At 44.1% G+C, this 21,813-nt stretch overlaps 1 protein-coding gene across 1 annotated transcript in view; it reads left to right on the top strand.

The window, feature by feature from the left end:
- LOC146863414 (RING finger protein 145-like) overlaps positions 1-21,813 on the top strand; it is a 65,516-nt gene that overhangs the window by 24,407 nt on the left and 19,296 nt on the right. The window contains exons 4-5 of the mRNA XM_085642846.1: positions 15,152-15,387; positions 16,122-16,297. Coding sequence (XP_085498972.1) covers positions 15,152-15,387; positions 16,122-16,297 — 412 coding nt within the window. The remainder of the gene's footprint in view (positions 1-15,151; positions 15,388-16,121; positions 16,298-21,813) is intronic.

Here is a 21,813-nt window from a genome sequence, read left to right as displayed (position 1 = left end):
TTACAACCAAAGAGAAAGCAGGAGGGCAATACTGTGATCCGCTTCATTACAAACTACCACAATGGACATCACCATATAAGACAAACACTGAAACGCCATTTACATCTTTTACAACATACACCAAGCCTAAATGACCATCTCAAAAACTATCCGGAAATGACTTTTAGAAGAGCACCCAATCAAGTATGTTATGTAAATCGGATTTTCAAGATAGAAGGAAGCCCACCACTACATTCCTGGACAGACCGCCTGGCTTCCACACAGGCAGGAACTGAAGCATAAGCAAACTGAGCATTAGCAAAACCACTAAACTACCGATGCCTCTAGTAAAACGATTTACGATCACGGAATGGATTGATTGCAACAGCAAATTCAAATTGTATGTAATCTTTTGTCCCTGCAATCGCCCATACATTGGGAGTACAATCCGGCCACTGTGGATTCGGATACAAGAACACTACCGGAACATACATAAGTATAACACTGGTCATCCGCTTACAGAACATTTTAATCTCAAACATCCACACAAGAAAGACTTCACCTTCTTTGGTCTGGAAGTAGTTCGTCCAGCAAAAATAGGAAGGGAGATCGCGAACTGAAACTAAGAAAAAGAGAAAGCGTACTTATTCTCAGGTTCAAGACAGTGACACTGGGACTGAATAAAGATGCAGAAATGCACGTATGGCTGGGAGATGACTAATCCATGTGCCAAATATTGCTCCCATAACTCTGTACGTGTCAGCTATGAATGGCCCAATGGGAGGAGTTTAACAACATGCTCTCACCTCCTCTCTCCCCACCATCTTGCCTATAATTGTGTCATACAGGAATATAAATCCTTCGAATGGAAACACCACATATGCCTTTCAGATCCATGCCCGATGGGACTCGAGTCCAACTAGAGCCCCGGGCCTTAAGCTTGAATGACCTGTCTCTTCTTATACCTTTCACAAATATAGTTCCGTTGTTCTATAACGGGGCCTGCACTTGGCTCAGATGGTTTAGAATGTCACTACGATACTCGCCAGTCGCACCTCCTGCACAAACCACCATACAAAGATGGCACCCGAATTCAGGAAATCTGGCCGACGTGCTAGTTTTGACATGTATTTTCCAATAGGTCTCTTTAATAAGAACAGTGCTCACGTAATAATTTCTACTAATTACCTACCGCCCATAGGGCTAAATATCTAGTTGTTAATTTCTATAGCTCTTATGTGTGACTTACCTGTTTACACCACTAGCTTCATCCACCACTCCAATATGGCCCACCCACTGGGAACCAGACAGGAACCTGACACCTTGACCCGGAACTAATACGCGTTGACATCTTACTTAAGGTCACAGACCGCGATGCTAGGCGCCGATGCCGCTCACGAATAACGACCGAACACTGGGCATTATGCCCGAGATTTTATAGGAAAGCTCCTCTATGGATCCCCCCGTCAACCCTGTCGTAAACCATATCATTTCCCAACTATAGACGTTTACTTTCCTATCCGTAATTTTCCCTAGATCGACCAAGGGTATAAGACCCACACAACCCCCAATGGGGAGGGTGCGAGGCCGTATTCTACACGGATTGAATAGTCCCACCATGCACTACTCGCATGGCACAGAATTGTCATCCGATCTTGTTGTCCCCGGACTAATCCAGTTACATGTCGTTTCTTTCCCCGATCGGAACTCTACCATGAAACATGAATCTCCAACTTGCCATGTAAATATTTACATTACCTTACATTGTTAACACTGGTAAATTGTTTGTCACAGTGCATATTTTACCTGCCTTACTCCTGTTTACATGCTGCCTTCCCTGATGACGAAATTTTGCTTGATTATCTGCATCTAAATTACTGATTCATTTCACTGTGATGTCTAATATCCTACTTTCCATCGTTTATTTAACTTCTATCTTGCGTTGTCACCCTTTTTCTTCAACTGCCCGCGATGATAACACCCATAACATTCTTCATGCACTATGGCATAATTCTTTCAACTACCTGCATACGGCTCGTTAAAAAAAAAAAAATGCAACAACCTCAAATACAAATACCCTTTTGTTTTTACCCTGTCTGAACATATATAACACACACAAATCTAATATGATCTAATGCGTATTTCCTATTTTGATTAAAATGACAAATTATTTCCTCGCTACTTCACGTTTTTTAATATCTTGCTGATCTTTCTGTTCGGTCTCTTCTCCCGTCCTGCTCCCCTTCCCCTGTATCTTTCCTGTTGTATCATTTATTGTCTTTTTTTTTTCTTTTCCTTGTATCTCTTAATGTGATGATTTGATACTTTCTTTTTCCTTTTACCTTTTCTAATCTTCACCAATATCTTCTATACTTTATTTTGGATTGGAATACACATGTTATATATGCATTCAAATTGCTCGTATTTACTTCTGTATGATTTGTTGTCCTATAATGGTCCCCCAATGTGTCTGGTGACACTATTACATCTGCATGCCATATAAATGTCTGTTTGTGTCTCTGGTTTCTACTTAATTTTTAATTTTCATCTTTTCTTGTTGCGAGTCTTTGTCTGTGGTTATGTGGTCCTTTGCTCTGGCCCCACATGTCCAATCATCATGTTTAAATGTACAGCCCTGAAGAAGCCCCAGGCCGGATGGCCATGTAAAGGGGCGAAACACGTGTTGGCTGTTTTTCACTTTTTTGCAATCCAACTCCGAATCCTTGAAATGAGTCCCAACACTTCTATATAAACAATTATCACTATGAACCCAGCGTACTGGAATTTTTTCCGAATAACCTGACTATTTTGACTTGTCCTGACAACTTTTTTGGAATTCAAAAGTTTTGTACACCTGCTTTGTAGACCTCAAAGCAGCTTTTAACAAGGTCCCAAGATCCATGCTATGGGCTAAAATGAAGTCTTGGGTGAAACCCCCCACAAAATCTTTAGACGCAATCATCAATCTCCACTCAAAAACATGGGTCCAAATAAAAATGGGGGACGGTCGAAGCCTAACAAACAAAATCATGACGTAAACGGCTTAAAACAGGGGTGCGTCTTGGCCCCGTGTTTATTCAACATTAGCCGACCTAGATAACAACCTTCGTCTAACACAAGGGGACCCACCCCCCCCCCAAATTGGGCAACGTCCGAACAACAAGCCTGCAATATGCTGACATCGTGTTGCTCTCTCAAACGCCTATAGGACTACAACGCTTGATAAATCAACTAGCACTATACACCGCTTCAGTCCAACTAGTCATAAATCTTCGAAAAATAAAGGTTGTGTTTTTTAAGCTCACAAAAAAAACAACCAAAATTTACCTGGACGATAAACAGTGACGCCCTGGACCGGGTGGGAACATACAAATTTCTGGGTGTACTGCTGGATCAACATCTCAATTTCAAGCAACACCCAGAACTAGGGAAAGTCAAAGCAAAAGAGCTACTATTTGCATTTAAAATCTTGCATAAAAAGAACTGAGCGACATGTCAACAACCCATTTATTAACAGTTGTGGCAGCAAAATTCTTGCCATCAATTACATATGGATCTGAACTTCTAAGTACAAAGGACGCATCGGCCTTAAACACCGCGCAAACCAGCCTCTTTAAGAATCTATTTTTAATTCCGCGCTATATTCCACAAGCCTCACACTCGCGGCCCTTAGGGCGCGCTGGTCCGAGGACTCCAATATTGAACTTACTGATAAAGCCTGGGAATGTATGATTGAACACCCCAAAAAGTATCACGTAACGCGAGACTGAAGTTTATTCAGATGATGATCCTCCATAGAGCATACCTTACCCCTGGGAGGATTCATCGCATGTTTCCAGAATCCCCGCATCATTGCCCCCGCTGTAAGGGAGATGAGGCAGACTTCCTCCATATGCTGTGGTCCTGTCCCTGCCTTAGTGACTACTGGGTAGGAGTCCATTGCGCTCTGAGTGAAGTCACACAAATCCCTATCCCGGACGACGCACTACATTGTCTCACAGGCCTCCGCAGACGCACGAAGGTGCAGAAAGTACAGTTAAACTTTTTAGACCTGGCCCTTATCTTGGCAGTGAGAGCCCTTACCATGCGATGGAAGTCCCCAAGAGGTCCCGCGGCGTCCACGTGGCACGTGGCAGGCTGACATGCTTCAGTGGGAGAGGGCAGAGAGTGCAGCTCTTCGCAGAGAGGAGGAGAGGGGGCTCAGGAAGCAGCCCATCTCGATGGACTGGGAGGCTATGCTGCTTAAACTAGAATCACTCGACTTATTACCCCCACAGAATACCCCAACCCTATAGGTTTCGAGACCCAGACACATGCTTTCTAACCCAAGGACACTTCAGCCCTTCGATTTCTATACCTTAACGTCATAGATTGATTGTTATGAAAACCGAAATAAGACTGACCAGGAGTGGGGAGTGGGTGGACTAGGGAGGGAGGGGGGCATGGTTAAATAGGTTTTTCTTTTTAATTGGACTATAATTGTTTTATATTGTCTTTACGTAATCTGACTCTACTGTATTGGTATTTGCGACGCCACTGGAGATCATTGTCCTCGATCTTTATCTTTCAAGTAATGACACATACAGAAGTTACATGTAATGTGTATAACGTAATTTCCTATAAAAACAAGACTGCCTCTGTAGGATGAACATTGCATTCCATAACTGTTGAAGTCATTAATAAAGTGTGTTAAAAAAAAATATTCCTCAAGCCTTGATCAGACTGGAATTCGGGTTAAAAAAAGATTTCAACAAGACACGGGGCCCTTGCCAAATACTATTGGAGGATGAGGGCAGCGGAGGAAGACTCTTTAGCACACTACTGCTGGCTGGAGGTTGAAAAGCAATCCAAATCGATTAACAGTCTGCTTTTCCTTAAAACAATTCTTTGCAGCTCTAAAACTAGAGGACGCTTGGAATACAATATCGTCTTATCCTGAATTCAAACAAATAGTTAACAAAACCATCAAGTTACAATCTCAGGTAATAGACCAAGCCTCCTTGACTTCAAAAACCAATGCCTGGATGGTAATGCCAACATATAAAATGCTAAAACCCCAACCATACCTAACAGAACATTTCGCAAACCAAAAGAAGCGGAAACTGATTTTACTGAGACTGGGTGTTTATTCATCAAAAGATCTTACTCCAAAATGGAAACGGGGATGGCTCACAATGGATTGCCGCCTTTGTGGCCAAGGAGAAAAGTCACTACTCCACCTACTATGTATTTGTCCGGCATTACTACACATACGGAAGGCCCTCCTGCGGCCACTAATGAAAAAAGGACTTGCAGATCCGCCATGATAAAATGCCTAGGAGGCTCGACAGTGCAATTGGCATGCAAGGCAGTAAACTTTGAGTATAGAGGCAAAGGAATTAGAAAAGAGCGATAGACATCTCGAACCGGCTGGGAATGCAAGGTGATAAAGTACAATTGATCATTTAGTAGTCCTTTTACTTACAGCAGCACACACTTTACCTTGGAGAAATAATAGGAAATTACCAATGGTACTAGTCTTCACTTTAGATAAAGTCCAATTGAACATTTTTGCAGTCCATTTGCTTACAGCACTACGCACTTGGAGAAATTACTGGATTTACCAACGGTATTAGTCTTACTAGGACCCAATATATTCCTTAACTTGTTTTAATGCAAAATATTAATGAGATTCGTGTTAATTAATGTAATGCAAAATATTAATGAGATTCGTGTTAATGTATTTAAAGTATTGATGTAATTGCTTGTGTATTTTATGCATATTGGTGGATGTGCCACGCCTTTATGATTAAATCATATAAAAGTAATTTTTCACTTCATTTCATTTGGTCGCCACTTGAAGATTTTTCATGGCATGTTCAAGTTGTGGTGACTGAGATGATGTAGGTCATCATGTCGAGCTTGTTTCTTGCCTGGGTCGTAGGGGATGGTGTGGGACCTAAGTCTGTCAGCCACCATGCGGAGTTCCACAACGAGGTCGTCTTACTGAAAATCACTGCTTCGGTCTTGTCCAAGGTGAGCTTGAAGGAGTTGGACTTTATCCAGGTGGCCACTACGGTAATGCTGGCGGAGAAGTCGATTCTTGTTCTGGTTATGTTGTTTGTGAGGGACAATATTAGTTGTGTATCATCTGTGTAGGAGAGTATGTTGATTCAGTGCGTTCTAAGGATGGCCAGTGACGTAATGTAGATGTTAAACAAAGACAGGCTTAGTGAAGATCCTTGGACTCCAGATGAGGCTCCTGGCTTCTAAAGTGTAAGGTGGCATGTGGACTTTTAGGGGTTCAACCGGTTAGGAAGGAGCAGATCCAGGTGAGGGGGCGTCCTTGGATGGCGTTCTCTTACAGTCTTGTGTTCAGGGCAGAGTGGGAGATCGTGTTGAAAGCTGCTGAGAGGTTGAGCAGTATGGAGGCAGCTGTTTTCCCTCTGTCGATCATCCTCCTGTATTCTTTTGCTGTGATAAGGGCTGTCTTGGTGCTGTGTTGTGTGCTGTCTAAAAGCTGGTGTTCCTCGAGATAGTCTGTGAGTCGCTTGTTGATTGCCATTTCTGTAACCTTGAGCTGAGTACGGCAAGAGGAAGATCGAGCGGTAGTGTGGAGTTTGAAGAGGGTTTCTTTAGGAGTGCGTTGACTGCTGCATGTTTCCAGGCTTCTGGGAAGGTGGCAGTGGCGATGGAGGTGTTTAGGATGCGGGTGAGTGTTTTGCTGATCAGCAAGGCCCAATTTTGTGGATGTGGTGGGTGTGCTGGTCCACCGGAGCCCCCGAGTGTATGGTTCTCATGATGGTAGCCATGTCTCCGTGGTAATTGGGTGCCATGTGGTCATGGCATTCTCTGTGTCTAGATGGAAGATATGGCTGGTGGCAAGGCTGCTGGTGTTCGGTTGAGGGTCAAAATTGTTGTAGATAGTTGCTATTTTGTTACTGAAGTCACATAGGACTTGAGTGGGTGTGATGTAGGCGGTGGCTACTGGGGAGGTGAAGTCCTCGATGATTTCGACGATCTCCTTGCTGCGGTTGGGCTGAGTTCTATGAACTCTGCTAGGGCCTTCTTTGTTTCTCTGGTTAGTGGGTGGTGCAGATCTGTAGGTAATCTTGTCCAGTTCATTCTGGTTGACCCTCCATTTTTGTTCTAGTTGTTTGCAGTATCTCATTGTTGATTGGAGTTCCTCTATGTACCAGTTAGTCTGCTTTCAAGCTCTTGCTTGGTGGTTATGTTAGGTGGGTGCAGGCTGAGATCTGTTTTCCGTAGTGGTTGATGTCTCTGGCTAGGTTTCCGGTGTGTATCAGCTGGTTCTCAGGTAGAGTGTGTGACCAGTCTGTTTCCATGATGTTCCAGCTTCGGTGGGTCTGACCTGTGGTGGTGTTTGTTTTTTGTTGTGTAGGATGTTATTCTGGAACCTGACCATAGCGGTTGGTCCCGGTGAGTGGTGTGGCTGCGCTGACCTTGAAAACTGGGTCAGGCGTGTGTCCGGCGGTGTGCGTTAGTGCGTTGACGTATTGTCAGTCCGAAATTGTCTAGACTTTTTGAGGTGTGCGGCTGAGTTGAAGATCGGTCCGAGAAGTTCTTGTGGGAGGTGTCCTATACAGGCTATGGACAGGGCAAAATGGGAGTCCGTCTTGGGTATATGTTTGCATAGGAAAGCTGGCTTGGTTCTCTGAAGATCTTGGAGATTGAAGTGGGAGGAATCTTGTGCATCTTTTTTAAGAAAGAATTATGCAGGTATTGGCCGAAAGTTGAAGGAGTCTTGCTCAAGTGTATGGAAAGAAGGACTTTGGAGCCTTAAGCATGACTTGTGGAGTGGGTCTTCACGTCATTGGAAAGAGTGTGGAGAGGTGTTGTAAGTCGGGGTCCTTATCCCTCACCACCGCCACCAAATGCTGGTGGCGGGAGTCCCTGTCCCACACCGCTGTCGCCAGGTGCGAGTTCCGGACCCCTCGTTTCAACGTTAGGCTAAGTAAGGACACCGTCTGAGATAGCCCTGCTCACCCCCTTAGTAGCTTGGCATGAGCAGCCAGGATTATCTCCAAGGCACGAGTGTACAGTATGTGCAACCACACTCGCAGCAACCCAATGATGTCACCACAAATAGACTCCACACAAGTTTTTATAAAACAAGTATAATCTTAATTTAAGAAGATATACAATATGACCGCACAATACAAAACCAACATATAATAATGGGCAGTATTCCTTCCGGTGGATTGTTAGGTTCTAATCCCAACCACCACTTCTAACCAACAGTTAAGTTTACTTCTAACCGTTCCCAAAAAGTAAGGTAGGTCGTATTGCTAGAATCACACACGTTGCAAAAGAAAAGAAATACTGCAATGCGTAACAATATACTCCTGTACTATAGAGAAACCATGCCATACGTAGCGCCACAGTCATGTACTTTGCAATAGAAGGAATAATGCAATGCGTATCACTACCAGCATGCCCTGTGCAAGGAAGAAACCAAGCAATGCGTCACGCTACAATCATGTACTGTGCAATGAAGAAATAATGCAATGCGCCATGTTACAATCATGTACTCTGCAAGGGAAAAATAACGCAGTGTGTAGCGCACCAAGCATGTAGTTCGTCAGGCACAAATAAGGTTGGGCGTCATACGACCGTTCGATAGTTCGTTAGCAGCAATAATGCAAAGTGCAATACAACAGTTTTGGTGCTCCGTTAACAGTTTTCCCCCGATCATGGATCAATGATAGTACTGCACCCCCTTGGGCCAGCACGGGCCAATAACCGAGCCGAAGCAACATTCTCGTGCAGCTGACAGAAGCTAGAGGCCGAGAGAGTCCACCTCCGGGCCCGCACCCCACCCCAGGTGGTGATCCACGTTACCTTGGGGGGGAGGGGGGGGGGGGGACACTACTCTCCTCTCCTCCTTCAGCGACTTGGGCCTTGATCCAGAACTCCGTCAATGGGCACGACTAGCTCGGGCCGGTGGCTCAGCTCCTCCGGGGCTGCCGGTCCGCTACTGTTTCACTCAGAGGGCCCATTGACCTGACCCTCCTTCCGGCGGTCTCGGGCACTGAGACCTGCACTCAGCACTTTGGAGACTTACTTCGATTTCGGTGCACATGCTACCCAGGCACTCCTCACCAGCGCCTCTGGTTGCACCTCGACACGCACTCTGCGCGTCCAAGACTCGCCTCTTCTCTGGTGCACACAATGACCAGGCGCTCTTCACCACGACACGCACCCTGCGCGTCCGAGACTCAGTTTACTCTGGTGTGCCCACGTTCACAAGGCACAACTTCTGAGGGTCTCAAGCTGCAAAAGCATGCGCACATCGCGTTGCTTGGGACTTCTCCAGAAACTTTTATGTTCCTGTGTTTCCAAACGGGGAGCCAGCTCACCTCAGGCCCTTGGGGATCAGGACACAGCATAAAGCACAGTCATGTCAAGAAGGGGGGGACACTACCCACTGCAATATCACTTCAGTCTCTTCCTTAGTAAAAGCTACAAACTGCAGGCGAGCCCCAGATCAGGAAACCAGGGTCAGTCCTATCCAGCAGTCTCTTCAGCAACGTCTTCCTTGGCAGAGGTTCTTCTTGACCGCGAAAGAGGTCAAAGCCTTTGCAGACTCAACCTGTCCATTTTGCCATTCAAAACTACACCAAATTCTAGGGGTTTCAGTTCTCTTAGTTATACCCCTTCATGTCTTTGAAGTTTGTTGTGCTCAGGGGACCCTGACCCCTCCCTAAATCAGTTCTGGGTGACTCCCTCCCAGTGTCACCTTTCTCCCTTTGATATTGGGGGTCTGGATCCTTAATCACTCAGCAGGAGATGGGTCAATTGCTTTATAGCACCAGCCCAGGCCTTTTCACCTCCTGGGCTTCTCCTCCCCCCCCCCGCCACCCTCCCCCTACTCTTCAGATGCAGGTCAGCCTGGTGCCATCTCAACCCCTCCCTGGGTCAAGACATCTCCCAGCTCTTCTCATCCCTCAGATCCAGACAATCAATAAACATTCAGCAGAGATGCACAGAAATGCTTAAAGCACAAAACTCAGCCACTTTCTGAACACACAGTGACAAAACCACTTTCACAGAAAGATGTGTTATGACACTGTGAGTTCATACACACTAAACTTCGCCTCTCCATTTTAAACGAAATGGAGTGTTTTTCACTGTCAGGACATAACACACACCTTGGTATATGTCCTGCCTTTTACTTACACTGCACCCTGCCCAGGGGTTACCTGGGACCTACCACAGGGGTGCCCAATATGTATGAAACAGGGAAAGTAAGGCCTAACAAGTGGTTGCACTTGTCAGGACAACATGCTAAGTTAGCAAACTGTGCGCATGCCGTACATTGAAGGCCTGAGCTCCCTTCTCCGTGCGCCTTTGCATTAGTAGCCCTGGCACACACAGTGCACATCACTAGGGACTTTAGGCAAACCTACCAATCCTGGCCAACCAATTACCATTACACTTTAAACAGGGAACCCTTGTACTTTGACACTGATCAGCAGTGGCAAAGCACCCAAAGCATCTAAATTGGCTACTCTGTCAGGAAAACGGTTGGGGGAAAGCAAAAAGTTCAGGGAACTTTAGCCAAAAAGGCCAAGTCCTACAAGAGGTGTGGGGGAAATTCCAAGCAATTCCTAGGAAAAGCAAACTGGCAGAGTCGTATGCAACTCCTCTGGAGGGGAAGTGTTTGGTTTCTTGTGGACATCCTCATGCAACTGTTTCATAGAACCACTGTTTAATTGATTAATTGATTAAAGGTTATTGACTGAGTATGTAAGGTATTGGGTGATCTAGATGCAGGGATATTTAGTGATTGACGACTTTAAAAAGAGCCCTGAATTATTTGGTGGCTCCTGGAATGTCTGCTTTGGAGTTAGCAGCTTTGATTGTGGTGATGAGATTTGTGCATATAAAGTGTAGCAGCTTCAGTTTTGTGAGGCTTCTTCTCTTGTTTTGGGGTTGGTTTGTGTTCATTTTTGTGCATATCCACATGCAGAGAGATTGCTATAGTTAATGAGGGATTTATTGAGACATTAATGTTGACCCTGATTTCCAGGGGATGTTGACTGTGTCCAGGAGGGTGATGATGTCTAGCGTGCATTAGACAGTAGTTGTTGCTGAGATTAATTTGCATGAAGGTCAATCATTGGGGGAAGTACTTGAAGGAACATTATTGGTCCCTAGTGCAACTCATTTCGCAGTGGTGGGTGGGAGGAATGTAAGGAGTCAGCACAAGCGGTTGGAGTGGTCTTTCTCAAAACTGTGGGTTTGCGGTTTTTACTTTTTGATAGGTGTAGATTATTTGAAAGTTTAGTGTGGCAGAGATTGGGGATGTTACCAAAGTTTTCTTGGTGGAGTAGTCACAATGCTTCAGATTTTTGTTTTTTGCTTCCATATTTGTCCTGTAAATATGTTCTTCTAGTCAAAGTGTGTTTGTGTCATATATATTCCTGAAACTTATTTGAAAACTGTGTGTTGTAGACAACGTTTTTTTGTCTTTTATGTTAAAACTACATTTTTTGACCGTCCTTTCTCATGCTCCAAAACAGTTATACAGAAGCATGAAGGACATTATCAAATGAAATTTTAATATTTCTAATTTTTTCGAGAGTGGAGGGAAGGGGTCTGAAAGTAGGGACTGCAGGCAGAGCTATAGTAGGACGCCACATGGCTGTATGTATGAATGTAGCTGGTGTTTGCCAAGTGTGACTTTGCTAAAGAATAGATGGAAAGAAAGCAAATGTCAGTGTCCTATGAATTTGATGATGCACAACCAGTTGCTCAAGTTGCTCAAGTTGTTTTAGGCAAAGGTGATGGAGGATGGTTGCCATTAGAGCAGGAAGGTATCGCTGGGCATTGGTAGCCGTGGTTGGTGGAGCGAGGCCCACCAGAAATTAAGCATGTAAAAAGTTAGCTGGATAAGGTATGTTGCTTTAATCCCATGGGAACAAATTGCGACCGGTCCTGCTGGATGTGCCCCCAGGCTGACTGGAGGTGGCATCTCAGAATTGCCCGGCATCTGCAGAAGAAATCCCATGCATTTCAGTGACTTTCTAAAAATCAAGACTTGACAAGTATATTATTTTATTGGGAAGATCTTCTGTATGTTTGCATTTGTATGTGCACTTTGTGAGATGCACTCATTTGCGGGGCAGGTGGGCAATGGGACCAGGACATTTTACACTCCAAAAAAGAAGGTAAATACTTTGCAAATTGTAGTGCACGTGCTGCTGTATTTGGCCCAGCCCCATTCCCCCTCACTCAGTAATTATGCTTTTCATAGCTTAACTCGTTGGGTCTGAATACAGGCTTTAGATTTTTGGAAGACCAAATTTTTTTGATTATTCAAAAAAGTACAATAATAAGCACACAGAGGGAGAGAGAGGGAAAATGGGCTTTGGATATGGCCTTTTTAGCTTTCAGATCTTTTTTTATATGGGTTGCCATTGCTTGGATGGGCTGTTCACCAAAGCCGTGGCATCATGGATGTTTAGCTTATATTAATTGTGTTGCATTAGATTTTGGTTACTGGGTATCCAGTTGACCTTTTATTAGACTGCAGATGCAACTTGATTTGTCGCTTGTATTGAAAGTTACAATTTGTTCTTTGAAGTAGGTTCTTTACGGGCATGATGACATTTTGATGATTGATTTATGGTGGTTGAGTTGGGCGGTAGATGCTGTTTGGATGCCTTAGACTGTCCTAGACATTCCATGTTATTCACTAACAACACAGTTGTCATTTGTTCTACTTTGCTGATGAGATAACATGTTATGGGAATTGACATTTTTTGACTGTACCAATAAGGTGTATATATAGAATGGTGATGCAGCATTCCATTCTAATTGCCCTAACCTGTTAGAGGACCATCTTGAACCGAATGTGGATTTCTGCTTTTGCTGTGTTTTATTTCACTGTCTTTTTTCTTGATATATTACTTAGCTTTTTTATTATTCCTTGGTCTATATTTTAAAATTTACGAGTATTTCTATAAATGAGAACTAATTCTTTCAAATGCGTGTGAATGCCAACTTGTGAAGGGTCTAAAATGTGTTTTGTGTGCTTTGTACAAGGACTTCATTCCAGCTGCAAGTATTGCTAACCTTCATTAACCATGTGATGTTACTTCTAGGATTTTACGAATCTTCTTCAAACATTGGTGTGTGTGTGTGTGTGTGTGTGTGTCTCTCTTTCTTTCCTTCTTTCTTTCTTGAGACATCTCCTTGCTGTTCAGACAGCTTCTTGTTTCTGTTGTGACTATATCTCGGGGTAATAAACTCCTTTATTTGTGTTTTGTATTGTCAAGTTTCATTTTTCGTGGGTGGTGGAGTGGTGCACACATATCTCTGCAATTACAGGAAGGAAAGTACAAGGGTCGTTCAAATGGCTTGTTCTCTTGAAGTGAAATACAAGGCAGCATTTTGGGCTATTCCCTGCATCTTTTTGCAAGATTGCATATTCAGTGCTAACTCTAGAACAAAAACTTATTTGGCCAGACATGATGAAACAACCTTCTCCTCTGCCCTGTAGTATGGTGCTCAGGAATCATCCAATGGTAGTGACCCCAGTGGTCAGTTGTCCATTGGCTACTACCCTACACTCCCCTGAAGCTGCAAAAGTGTGTATTTAGGGGAGCGCCTGGCACCGGAGAAGCAGATCCTGGTGATCTAAGAAGAGAGGACACCGAAGAGCCGCGAAAAGTAGAGAGGAGAGATGAAGCAGCTGACCTGGTACCAGCCCTGCCAGCCTGTCTGCGTCCCTCATTGAAAACTGATCCAAAGTCGACTTGTCTTGCAACTGTTGACTCCAGAAACTTGGGATGACTGCCTACCTTCGATAAAGAACTAAGACCTCCTTTAAAACAGCGGAACTGCTCCGTGCATCTTGCAGCAACTCCAAAGAAAGGACTCTGAGGCCTCCGGAACCACCAAAACCCGACACCTGAAGCCACCATTGCTCCAACCCTCAGTCTAAGTGGGCCAACCGTGCCAACCCGGTCCACTAGCCTTCCGTAGCCCAAGTCCATTGTGGTTTCACACCTCGTAGACACTCCGACTTTCCTTGAAGCCTCTGTACGCAGGCCCCCTCTACCGCGACTGCTTCGGTAAGGAAAGGTCTGACACCTATAGACACGCTTGCACCCGTCGCCCTCTGAGCCATGGAGAAGAGGACCAAAGGTGTCCCCTCATAACTGAGCATCGCGAGGCCTGAGCCCTCCCTGTTAGTTCAGCCCGGCTGGCCTCCCAGTCAAGGCCCACATCCTCTTTTTACTGCGACTGTTCTCCATAGAATAACAATGGACACCCGATGTTGTTTGCACCCTCTGCTCCAGGCCGCCCTCATGCCGCTGGTGGTGTTGTGCTGCTGCTGCCTTGCCCCCCACTTACCTTAACTCATGGAGAAGGGTCCCATAAGTCACTGTACTGTATCTTGCAGAATTTGTTCTTCCTTCCATAGGATAACATTGCAGAACTCAAAAATTGCACTGTGTCCACTTTTTGAACTGAAAAGAATTCCTATTTAAAAACGTACTTACGATTTCTCTCTGATGCCTAAACCTATGCCAAGATGCTTGCTATTTTTATAAATTGATGTAGATCTCTTTCTTGTGTCGTGTGTCTTTTATTGATCAGTGTGTGTATTTGCAGATGTCTTGCACTCCTCTAAGTCAAGCCTAAGGCTGCTCGACCACACTACCCCCTAATAGCTCGCCTTGTGATTGCTAGAGCAAGACCCTGTCCACTCATAAGGGAACCCCTGGACTCTTTACACGATACATCAGATTGTTGCTATATCCCATAAAGAACCAACTTCCTACAGTCATTATGTGCCTTGAGCAGTCGCCTTTTCCACACGGGGGCCATATACGAATGAAGATGGCTTGAGTCGCACAAGTTCCTTGCTTAGTTGATTTCCTAATGTTCTGATGCTATAGCTAGTCATTTTGCATCTTGTCAAAAAATTGACAGGGCACTGAACAATAAAACCTTTTTGTTTAGCCTCTACAGCTCTCCAGCATTTTAACTCGTCGCTCGTGAGCATAATACATTTTGCTCACCAGCAGTTTCTCTTAACTGCCTCATCTTGTATGCAGGCCTGAGGGATGAATCGTAGAAGGCTTGTTTGAGTTCTGCTTTCTTTACGAGTAAGAGTGTACACACTTTGATAATACTTTTTCTTTTTCCTGGTTTGCAGGTCAGGTGATCGTGAGCACACTCTGCTGCCTCTTGATGAAGACTAGACATGCATGGCTCTTTGCAGCGCCCATGCTCCCGCTGATAGCTCGTCTCTGTGGTATCCCACTTCAAACCCTCCCAGTGGTGAATACCTTTGCCACCATCCTCACCAGTCTGGAGGTGTTGTATGTGGTGGCGTCCAACTTGTTTGTGCCGTTGAAGCTTGCCAAGACTGCATGCAGGGAGGTGAAGCAGGTAAGGCATTTACTCTCGAGCTTGTTTACTGCGTTCCTACTGGCTCTGCCTGTCTGGACCTGTATTGCCCCTTGCCTACCTCTCTTGAAAGGAGAAATTTGTCATGTGTTCCAGGTTGTCCTTCTCGGTGTCTAGCACAGGTGCCTGGCCTTTTAACTGCACAAGAGGTACTCTAATATTAAGATTGAAGGCTGTTATTCAGTAACATTTTTGAATCTCTTTGAATTTGAAGATTGTTGTCGAGTGCAGACTGCATAAAATATGGATAGTTAATAATGTGGCCATGAATACCCACCCATGGAAGACTTGATGTCTTTCCTTCCCCACACACCTAAAAGGACTTATAGTATCTCTTATTTAGGTGGAACTGGGCTGCAGTTCCCAACGTGTTGCTTGCAGAGATAGTAACAACAAGCAAATAATCAAACATCTCACTTTGTGGGACTAGGTTTTGAGAGTTGTATAAGCAACCATGCCATCATCTGCTTCACTCTGCTTCATGCTCACCACCACTTATTGTTGGCTGTGCTGCTCTGTGCCCATCTTTCTGCTTCCTTACTGCTGTGTTTAATTATGCCATTCCAGGCCTTCCATTCTGTGCCATGCTAACAGTTATGATGGTCACTCCATGCTCTCTTTGCTACATCATACACCATGCTCCTCTGAAAGTAGTTTTTCTATGGCTGATGTGTCTTTGTATGGTCTGGTGTGTAACCAAGGTGTCCTCTATGCAGGTGCTGGAAGTGTACAGACTGGTAGCTTTGGGAATGATGCTCTGGACCCACTTGGCCGTACCCCTTCTTTTCCTAGTGTTCTGGCTGGTGTTGTACACCTTTCAGGTCTACTTCTTCCTGACGTCGCGCAACAGCAAGCTCACCCAGCAGGGGCTGCTCTTCGTCTTCCTGAACAGGTATCAAGCTGCTACAGCATACAAAAGGGCAAAGGGCACATCTGTGCATTAGTATGGGCTGACCTTGTGCATGGAATGTAGCTCCTTACCTTTGGCCACCGACTCTGCTGCTGCACGGGGTTTGTTTTGGTAAAGGAAGTGGGATCTTCTGAAGCAGGCCTCTTTTAGTGTTTAGTGAACTGATCTAATCCATGCGGTCCTTGCGTTTTAGACTTGAACAATAATGAGCGGGTCTGTGACATGAAACCATGCTTCTTATGTTGGTTTTTAAAGCTTCGCACGTTTTCAGTCTGTTCACTGGAGTTTGCCATGCCAGATGCGTACTGGAGTTTGTAAAAGCCATTCTGTAGTAGGGGATCTCTGTGTATAGTCATAATCTATGAATAATCCCCGCCCATGTGCGGGGATTATTCATAGATTATGACTATAACAGAGATACCCCTACTACAGAACTGGAGTTACAGGTAAGAAACTACTCCTTCTCATCCGCTCTGAATCTCAGATTTGTCTACTTATAATTTTAATGAAACTTTTTTTTTGTTGTATATTGTCATCATATTCTTCAGCACTTTCTCAACGCCATCTCCACATGTGTTTGTCATTGTGTCGGTTTCATAGAAATGACCATAATATTAATTAGCTTACGTTTTTTTCTTTTGCTAGAAAAAGCGAATTATGTTAAATGAAAATTTATTTTGTATATAGTTGGTGTGAACACTTGCAAATTATGTATGTATTGATTTTTATCGTACAAGCATACATTAATAAACACGTGTGTAGGTCAGCTATAAAGCAAGACAAAATGTCCACAAATGCGTTGGGTTTATTTTCAGTTTAGTGCAGTGCATGGCTTCAAGCCTGTCAATAGGAAGATGGGAAATCTCTCTTTTGAGGATCACGATTTCGAAAATGACTTTCCAGTTTCCGTGTGAATGGTTTGATTTGATTGATGTCAGCATGAACTAGCCTTTACGTTTGGTCCCAGATGTTCAAACTATCATCTACTTCATAGATAACGTGAAATCACAAATTAGTAAAGTGGTCAAAAATATCAATTTCCAACAATCAATACTTTGAAAAAAACCAACTCTTCCTCAAAGCAACCATTGAATAGAACTAATAAGTGCTGGGTAATGATGCAGCTGGATAGCTCCAAACAAAAGTACATTTAAAGTAACAAAACAACATAAAAAGACGAGCTTTTGGCCCCGTGACCCACTGAGAGACTTGAAGAGTGTTTGACTGAAGTCCAACCTGTGTTCTTCTCAGGGTCACTGCGGATCGCTTTTGGAGAAGAAATCTTGAGTGGGCTTCCTGGCCTGGACGCATATGTCTCATACAGATTACCTTGCCGGTAATTGTACAGCCACATTTGGTGCCCCTGTGAGAGCACGCAGTATTGGCACTCTTTAGCATCAAGGGTGTTGACATACTGGTGCCTGCCAGTTATGTTTTTCACTCAACGTTTTTTTTTACTGTGAGCACTTGGGATCCTTGTGTAGAGTCTTAACTTTGATGCATTATACCTCAGGTTCTTCAAGCACATGGAGTAACCAGATCTATCGCATCTCCAGCAGGGTCGTGCTCACGCAGCATCACGTGACGCCAGAAATGTCTAAAATTCTGGTCACCATCTACTTAGGCTGTGTGGATATTTCTCTCTGCCAATCAGACACAGCCAGAGCTGAGAATCTTACTGGAATGCCTCCTGCCCAGACTGGGCTAAGCCATTCCTTCAACGACCTCTTACTAATGACCGACAACTGTTATGGATGTTATAATGAGAGATTCAGCAGAATCCTATATAACATTTTTTAGATTTTGGAAATGCCATTGGCTCCTTCTTTCCCTGAACCTGCTATGGGCCTATCCCTTGTTCTTCCTCTCACTAAAAACATTTCAAGCAAATGCACCAGAGTCTGATGCCATTTTTCTACAGGTTAATCCTTCCTTCTCTGATACTGAGGAGGATCGCTTCTTCCACTTTATGGTTTTCAGACCAAGAGTCATCGCACATTTGTCATAGAAAAGTAAATGTTTGATTATTCCCTCTGGGGTTCCATCGAACATCTAACCTCCTACTTGCCCAGAGATGAAGGAAAGCCCTTCGGCTCGTGAGTAAAAACTGTACGGTGCACAACAAAATAATAAGCGTCGTCAGCTATGCGGCTGACTAATGGTCTGATTTATAGTTTGGTGGACGGGCAGGCTGTCACAATCATGACGGATATCCTGTCCACGGTATTACAACTGTATTAGAATATGTGTTTGTTTTAAGGCTGATGGGGTATCCGTCATGTCTGTGACGGAGTACCCATTTATCAAACCATAAATCAGCCTGTTGGTTGCAACAGATACCCTCAGGGGTCTTCCATAAAAAGATGCTCATGATTATGGCTCTGAGATGTGAAGATAGATGCCCAGTTCAAGGTGCCAGGTCTTCCTTTCTAAGGCACTTCTCCATGTTGATGTCCGGCTGTGAAAGAGAGCAAAAGAAAAAACAGAAGTGGATTACTTGGATTAATTAGTTTGGAAAACCTCATACAGTAGATTCTCATAACATAACATGTGTATTTGTAGAGCGCACGTTCACCCAGAGGTATCTTGGTGCTGAATAACTGATGTTTCTTGTTACCCAACTCAATGGTACTCCTTTTATCGACCTCCGATGAATGAAAGGCTGAGTGGACCTGCCAGGATTTGAACCTGTGACCATGAGGTGGAACACAGGCCCCTGCAGTGGAGGCATTAGTCCACTGAGCCACCAGACCCGGCTCATCTCCTACTGTCATTGATCTTTCTGGTAAAGATGCCATAAGAATCCGAAGTCCGGCCATTGGAAGTAGTTGGTAAGTCTCAAGCCACTGAAAAGCAATGACTCGCACCCTAGCCTACCCTAGCATACTGGCGGAGGAAATCCGTAGCAATCACCATCCTTTTTTGGACCCTTCGCAAAATTATCTTGTTTGATTCTACGTTCAGGTTTCAGTTGACTACTAAATATGCCACCCCAAATATAGTCCAGGCCCATTTGGCAAAACCAGCTGCTACAAGGGGCACTTACTGCTTAAGGCAGATAACCCGCTGGAAAGAGTACCCAAATCTAAATTTCAAAATGGCTAAGGAATAGATTCATATTACTTAGTACCGAGAAATCCAGGAGAAAAACATGGATCTATTCTCCTTTTGAAAACCGTGATTAAAGACAAATGCTTGAACAATGTCTCTAATGTATTTTTGCACACTGAGGCCATATTTGCCTTGATAGCCTTCATATATCCTCGTATACATATTTCCGTATTCTTATCCCAGAGAAATATTTGAGGTCCTTCAGGTTTGTGGTGAACAACACTCCTATCTTTTTACCCCCCCCCTAAAGTTGTCTTCTCGCGCATTTTCCCTGGCGGTAGTAGGCTATCTGTGGAAGATAAATGTCTAGATCTATTGTTACCCGTATGACTTGTTTCTTAAGGGACTTGCGTAGTAGAGTGTCTTAATGATTACTAGACAACCTCTGAATACTCCACTGTTTAGGACTCCAGATAGCAAACCCATTTGTCTCCCAGTGCTGAACACAATTCCGGGGAGCTGTTTCAGTTGTGGGTGCTCTTAACAGTTTTATTTGTAGGAGAGGGCTAAGCTCTATTTTTGAGAGTTGACTACTGTAGCCAGGAAAAGATTGATGCCCACTGTAGTTTTATCATCCCAGATGCGTGACTACACATGAGACTGCTCCAAGATCGCTTGAAAAATCAATGGTGTTGTAGTTTGGGAGACTCACGTCACTGACCCCCAACAGTAGAGCGATTATAGTTCTTGGAGTTAATGACTGGTGATGGTTGAGTCCATTGTTGAGTGAATAAGTGAAATGGACGACCTGTCGATCCGATACCTGGTCCGAGAAGCTAAGTACTTGGCATATGAACATGCTAGCACTAAAGGCTTTCAGTGTAGCCATGTAATCCATGTTGACAAACATAGTTCTCCTTGTGACACACAGGACTTTCCCTGTTTACTACCTGAACAGATCTCTTGGCCAACAAATTTGCCACTGACTTCTGCCTCGCAGATGCAATAATGAGATCTAACTCAGAAGAAATCTACCCACACTCCAGGGATATCTCCATGAAACCCATAAAAATAGAATTGCCACTGAGGGTGTACATCGTCACAAAATTGACGTTGAAAGGGGTGATCTGAAAAGACATCGGATTAGTTGTTCTTCATCATCCTTTTTCACATTTTCATCAACCTGATTAGTTTACAGTGTGCAACACCTTGTAATCAAGCAGTTGTTCACTTTTCTTTAAGTCCTCTTTTTTTAGTATTGACTGATAAATACATTCTTATTTATTGTAATGCAAGTACTGCACTGTTGACAAAGTTGAGGAATGTCTTGCATTTCATTCGTGTAGGCCATGGGTGTATTGTACATGAGGTGTCTCAGACTTCATAACATGGGGAACACTTTTTTGGGGTTCTTGTCGAAGTGCCAGTTTAGCATTTTTTCCATCTTGCTTCATGTGCAAGCTGGGTGTCCCCTTACGCAGCAGCCCTCAGCCTGTCAGATTCTCTCTGGCCTCCAAGTACAAGAGTTGAGCCACAACTGCTGATGTGCCAGTCCTCATTGGTTGCCACAATTTCGTAGAGCGGAACACATTATGGGGATGACTCAAATGAAATATCACATAATCAGCCCGGGCCATTAAGCAGTTGTATCTTTACCCCATTTCACAGCACTAAATTTTAGACTCCAGGTGGAGGGAATTTCCTGCCTGTGGCGTGATCTATGATCATGGTGTGAACATAGCCCTTGCGCGAGGATGTGACCCTCCTGAGGTCCAACTGTTGGCATAGTAGGTTAAAGCTTTAACAGAGGTCTTCTCGCATGAACCTCATTGTTAGGCGCCATGTCCCCACATCCTTATCTGGTGTCTCCTCCATACTTTATCTCCCCGATGCTACACTGTCAGTTCTCTCTCAGTAGACTTAAGAGTTGGTCTGAGGGTCCGTATCGGTATCTGCTATGGGAAGAGGTGATGTAAAGGTTAACTGCAGCGTTCTACTACACAACTGGCCACCTTAACCCAGGGCACCTGAATGTTTCGTGCACACTATTCTTTTCAGCGCCATTGGAACTGTCATAACTCCGCCATCCAAGCACAAGGCATCAGGCTCAAGCGCAAATCCTGACTGCTCGGAGTGTTTCTCCAGAATGGCCCATGCAATGCCCTACACCAGTGGTTCTTTGACCTTTGGACTTTTGTGGATCCCCAGTGAAACACAAATGGAAGATGGGGACCCCCCACCTAGCAATGCCTACGATTTGAACCTCAAAATAATACACAAATACATAAACAAGTATACATGAAACAAATACTCTCATTTTGACATTTTAATTCACAAATAAATAAAAAAAAGTGAAAGTTTAAATTTTAATGGGAAGATTGCTTCCCAAAATAGTTTTTTTTTTCTTAAAGATAAAGCAGTATGCTAGACTCAAACATATCACTTTT

The sequence above is a fragment of the Triturus cristatus genome, chromosome 2_2, assembly GCF_964204655.1.
Source record: "Triturus cristatus chromosome 2_2, aTriCri1.1, whole genome shotgun sequence".
Classification (NCBI taxonomy): Eukaryota; Metazoa; Chordata; class Amphibia; order Caudata; family Salamandridae; genus Triturus; species Triturus cristatus.
The sequence above is the reverse complement of the archived record's forward strand: the minus strand, read 5'-3'. Positions and strand labels throughout refer to the sequence as shown.